The 6,000-nt window shown below is 36.0% G+C and overlaps 1 protein-coding gene across 1 annotated transcript in view; it reads right to left on the bottom strand.

Annotated features, from left to right (window-relative positions):
• Nucleotides 1-1,771: 1,771 nt before the first annotated feature.
• The window catches only part of LOC104089413 (DNA polymerase delta catalytic subunit), a 43,473-nt gene continuing 39,244 nt past the window's right edge, over nt 1,772-6,000 (bottom strand). The window contains exons 25-30 of the mRNA XM_009594300.4: nt 3,896-3,970; nt 3,720-3,809; nt 3,484-3,644; nt 2,889-2,962; nt 2,661-2,748; nt 1,772-2,469 (exon numbers count right to left, since the gene is read on the bottom strand). Of these exons, the coding sequence (XP_009592595.1) occupies nt 2,382-2,469; nt 2,661-2,748; nt 2,889-2,962; nt 3,484-3,644; nt 3,720-3,809; nt 3,896-3,970 (576 nt within the window). The 3' untranslated portion in view covers nt 1,772-2,381. The remainder of the gene's footprint in view (nt 2,470-2,660; nt 2,749-2,888; nt 2,963-3,483; nt 3,645-3,719; nt 3,810-3,895; nt 3,971-6,000) is intronic.

Here is a 6,000-nt window from a genome sequence, read left to right as displayed (position 1 = left end):
GACAATGACACAATTATTAGAAGCGTTAGATCAAAATAACTTAAGTTGGTATTAATATCTCTGAGGTATTTTGCAATTTTTTTCTTCAAAACGTAAAACTCTTCAATTGGAGCATTTGTATGCTTGATCCTCAATTGCACAACAGGATAGAGAAGGAAAAGATGGAATAGAGATTGTGAACGCTAAATTCACACTAAGAAATACTTCCCCACATATTACTAGACTATAAAACATAGTAGAATTTTTAGGTATTTTTTCCGAGTTTCTCTCTATATTTTTCTTAAAAGAGAATGTGAAAGGTTAAAAAAGGAGTTAGGTATGAATTGTTAAATCTTACTTACAGATTGCTATTACATTAGAAGAAAAGGGATTTGGGAGAAAAAGTGGTAAAAGGGCTTGCATTGATGCAGTTACAACAACAACCTAATAAAATCTAACTAATAGGGTATGGAGAGGGTAGTGTATACGCAGACCTTACCCCTACCCCGAAGGAGTAGAGACTGTTTCCGATAGACTCTCGGCTCAAGAAAATAAAAAGACAAAAGGACAAAAGGAGACAATATTAGTATCACCACAACAATCATAGGAAAAAAAAGAACACCATGAAATCCAGAAGAAAGATGCAAAGCAAAAGCGATAGCTAGTAAATAGGTCATTCACTGAAAAGCGAAATAGTAAGACACAACATTGCCACTAGCTATCTTAGACAAAACCCCTACCTGGCTAGTCCCACAATGGTACGAAGTAAGGCAAGACTCAACTACCTCTGGCTAGTCCCACAATGGTACGAAGTAAGGCAAGACTCAACTACCTCCTAACATACAACCCTAATACTCGACCTACACATCTTCCTATCAAGTGTCAGGTCCTCGGAAATTTGGAGCCTCGCCATATCCTGCCTGATCACCTCTCCCCAATATTTCTTAGGCCGCCATCTACTTCTTCTCGTACCCTCCACAACCAGCCGCTCACACCTCCGTACCAGAGCATTTGGACTTCTCCTCTGAACATATCCGAACCATAACAAATAACTTTATGAAATGATAGTAACTGAATATATATACACACTAAATTCAGAGCTTTTGTTCTATGCAGTTACAACATAAGAAGAATTTTACATCATCGAATTAAATTGACCAATAAGATTTGTATAACATATTAAATTTAAATAATCGTGTAAGAATTTTTTCACTGTCAACAACAACAACAACCCAGTATAATCTCACTAGTGGGGTCTGGAGAAGGCAGTGTGTACGCAAACCTTACCCCTACCATGAGATAGAGAGGTTGTTTCCGATAGACCCTCTGCTCCCTCCCCCAAAGAACTTCCCACCTTGCTCTTGTGGTGACTCAAACTCACAACCTCTTAGTTGGAAGTGGAGGGTGCTTACCACTTATAAATAAAAGAAGAACTAACCCAAATAGCCGTCCATCCAATTGCTTAAACTAAAAATAGTCGGTAGATATATAATATATGCATAATTTATGTATTACATGTGTATAATTATGTATATTTAATGTATAATCTATGTATATGGCTAGAAAAAATAAAACAACAAATATTGCCGGCTATTTGTGTAAAGATATGCTCATTTTTAGTTTCTTCAAGTGTTATAGTTAGTTGAGATCTAAAAGGGTAAGGTAGCCGTTATCATTAGACATGACTCGTAAGTCGACATTCTGATCCATAAAGTGTGAAGGAATCCGATATTCAAAGCAAAATGTGACGTTAAAAAAGAAAAAAAGGAACACCTGGCACAAGAAGAAAGTATGCAGCGAGAGGTCAAACAAAGTTGATTGCAACATCTATTTTTAAAACCTTGGCTTACATTACATCATGCTTACTATGCCAAGAATTTTAGTGTTGCACTTGCAGTGAACTGTTACTAGTAAATGGCAACTCCAAAACACTTGTACTGTTGTACATACCTACAAAAACACCTGTACAGATAACATAATCTAACATCTCAAATTTCTCCAGTCATCTAATCTCATGAACATCTCTAAATCAATACCAAATCTTTACACTAGCCAGTTGCTGGAAGCTACAAAAGTTTGTCTGAATCCCATCCTTGCAACGATTTGAAGTTTAAATTCCTCCAGGCAGACAATTTTCGTCTATATTAGCAGTTCTTAGATTTGAGGAAGCCTCAGATTAACTCTAAAGTCTAAATACGTTCAGGCTTCAGCAAAACAGCTCCTGAACGACCATGACACATCCTTTTGAAGGCATTTGCTATATCTCCAAAGTACGTAGTAGTCTCAGCTATTCAAATCATTTCCAAACTTTCTGCTACTCTCCACCAGAAAATGAGAGAATTACGATACTTTGTTAAATGACAGGTTGAACTTGCAGCAATGAAGCGTTCCCACATTGAAGTTTAAAAGTTCCACCGATCCAATTGAAGTTTGGCTTCAGCCATGTCTTTCTGGGCCTTCTTCCTCCGATAAAATATTGGGCAGTCTCGACTGGTCAAAATCAGGATCGTTAGAAGAATTGGGGGGGGGGGGGGGGGGGAAGCAATAAGAGGAATAACTAGCAATAGCAAGTCTATTATTGTCCAAAATCAAATAACAAATCTTTAGGGCCTGGATTGAAATTAAATCTGAAACAATGTAAAAAAAACCACATCTCAATAAAAGCAGAAAGATATTCGAACCTAGTGCATAGGACATCCTGATGGAGAGAGCCTTGGCATTCTTGGCATTGTGTCCATAGCCTCCCAAAAAGCTTCTCTAGTTCAGCCACTGCATAGAGTTGTACACAGTTATCAAGCAATGATAAAGAAGTTCATAGCTCTCTGTCCTTCCCTATAGACATCTGGAAAAAAAATACCACATCCACTTGGGAAATGAGCAAAAAAAAAGTGTTAGTAATGGGGATGTACCATTAGCCACGGATCTGCAATAAAGTTCAGCTTCTCTTCCTTTGCAGTGATTGCAGAGAGTTCGATCAGAACCACTGGATGAAGGAGCAGAGAAGTTAATAAACTATTCTGCAATATTTACTATAGCTTTTTCCAGGAAATAAGCAAGCAATACATCCGCTCAACTCTCCAGAGAAGTTCATAATGCTTTGATCCACTTGGTCCCATTTCACCTTAAACTTTTTCGCCAGAGAAATACTCTCCATTTTATAAATATAAATGATCATTTCATAACTCTAAGGTAGTCTCAACACTCCCACCTATCATGTCACCAAGAAAGCATGAAATTCAGCTAGGAATGGCTGCTATACTGACTCTTCCAAGATATCTTATAATTACATAGGGAACTTAAATTAGCAATTGAGCAAATTTTAGATCTACAGATTGGAGAAGGACCACTATCAGGCAGATGCTTTTAGCAAAGGTTCGAAATACAAATACTATGTCTGTAACTCACAAGTCAAGGAGAATGTTGAGAGGAAGGCCTCATTTCCCTTAGATATAAAACAGAAACTTCTCTTGTAAAATTTAAAGGGACAAGAAAGAAAAACTGCACCTGATTAGTGCTTTGCATCCAATGCAAGTGAGTTGCTTCTTAGCAAATTTCATAATACCACTGTTTGAAGGGGTCGATATTGAGATCGATCTTGTATGACTTCCTTGAAGAAGCTCTTTACTTGCATTCTTCAGTATTGGCTCAAAAATCCTCAGAAGTGGCTGATATAAAACATATTTGTTAAAAGCAGGTAGAATGAATTTGTTAACTTAAAAGAAAAATCTAGCCATACTGACCTTACTAATTTGATTTTCAAGATAGTAATGAGGATCTATAGGTATGTTGTTCTCTAATACGTAAATAGGGTCCTCTGACTTTTCATATGCCTGCTTGTCATAACATAACCATGATTTGACACAAGCACACAAAATGTGGAGTTTGTTATCACATATTAAATCAGTTGGATGATTACCTTGGAACCTTTTGCAGCTTTAATGATGACGTAAGGTACTCTATCACCAATATTAGGTGCAGTAGCAGCATCTCGCTATCATCAAATCAAAGTTTTTCATCAATTTCATTTATACGTTGCACAAAAGGTATAAGAATCCTAGAAATGTGCAAGTTCCAGAATAGTTCAATGGGCAGATCCTCTGCCATTTTATTGTATTCAGAAGGAGGATAGCATGAAAGCTATTGTGTTCTTTGGGGAGCATAGAATAGGTTAAGACAATTAAATCACCACTCCAGCTTTAAATAACTAGAGTGCAGGGATGTAATGGTCTAACCTACAGAGAGATAAAAGAAATAAACAAACAAAAAAATGATAACTTGATTACTCCTAGTTTTGCTTCAGTACAAGATTACAAGTGCATACAGGTTTGAGTGCAGCAATGAAGGTTTGATTTCGGAAAAAAGTTTGAAATCTCTGGAAAGAGAAATCCCACCCTTATATTTAATAGGTTCAAGAGTTAAGCCCCTTTCCGGAAAATACTAGTAAGATATATTTCTCAGCCAAAGAGTCTGTTTTAACTATATATACAGAAGAGCTATAATGTAAAATTCATGAATTTCAAATTCAAATAGAGTAAATTGTCGAAGAGATACTTGGCTCCTTGGGCTATATTTCTATCTTAGGTTGTGAAAGAATCTGAGCATCTAACCCAAAACCTTAAGGCAATGAGTGGACTGACCCATGACATTATAAATCCCTTTAGAAACTCTTATACAACCAATAAAGGACAAGTGTATGCTTAACTCCCTCCTGCAAGTGTAACTCGGTTCTATAGTTTACACACGGATTTTCGAAAACTTTCTTCTTTTTCTTTAAGAAGACTGAGGAATGGACCTGAAGTAGAAGGAGAGCAGGTAGAAAAGTGGGCCTGAAGCGGAGGAAGAGACAATAGGCTAAAGAAATGGGTCTGGAGTAGAGAGAGTGAGTAGGTTCGATAGGCTACGGAATGGCATGAAACAAAGTTAGTGATTCATGGGCTGAATTGAGAGAAAGAGAAGTCCGAAGCGATACAATATTAGCAAGAAAGGGTTATGAAACCAGGCTTACCAAAGTTTGATTCCAATACCATGTGAAATAGCTGGCTATCCAAACCAAAACCTTAGACAATGAGTTTAGTGGCCCATGACATTATAAATTCGTTAGACACTCTTATAGAATCAAGGACAAGGGTATGCTCAAACATAGCCATAGGCGGATCTACATGGTAGCAAGGGTGTTCAACCAAACCCCCTTCGCAGAAAATTTTATTAATTTTATGTGATATTTCACAAAATATCACTAATATTCAACATATATGCTACTTTGAACACTCTTGAACAAAGAAACAAAGCTGGTATAACGGTGCAGGGGGTTCAAGCCAAGTGTTCGATTCTTGCTTTCCTCTATGCGCTTTTTTTTTTTTTTCCATTTATGGACAGTTGTTTTACCATTTTTGTCATAATTTTACCCAGGGAAACAGAGTCCTTTGTTGCTTTTTAATATTTGCTTCATTTTTCAACAAAAACTACAACCCCTCTCCCCCTCTCTTCATTCATTTTTACTGAAGCCTCGCGTTTCTTTTACAGTTCTTCGACTTCTTTCTTCTATTTCTTCTTCTTTTTCTTTTTAAGTACTATTATTAGTATATTAGTGATATGTATATTTGTTGTGGTTTAGCTAAGGATTGTATCTGAACATCTTCCTAAATATGTTTTATTATTAAAAAATTCTAAACATCCGTAGTTGGCTTTTTTTAAAATTATTTTATGATATTTGCATTTCGCATTAGCTTTTTAAATTAAAAAGAAAAAGTTACTTCAAAACAACGTAGTAATGTTTTAGTTTTGATCTAACATATTATTAATTTAATTTTAAACATTAGTTCATTTTGTATTTTACTTCAATTTTTTTATGTAAACCCCATGAACGAAATTTTTTACTGTTCCTTCTATAAATGTCGCCGAATAAAAAAATCTTTTTTCAAATCTTGAATCTCCATGCTAAAGATCCTTCGTCGGCCACTGAACATAAAGTAAAGAAAATATTGGAGCTATTAATGTTCCAACAAATTTTTAAGCAGCGTA

This window comes from Nicotiana tomentosiformis, chromosome 2 (assembly GCF_000390325.3).
Source record: "Nicotiana tomentosiformis chromosome 2, ASM39032v3, whole genome shotgun sequence".
NCBI lineage: Eukaryota > Viridiplantae > Streptophyta > Magnoliopsida > Solanales > Solanaceae > Nicotiana > Nicotiana tomentosiformis.
This window is presented reverse-complemented; position numbering and strand designations above follow the sequence as displayed.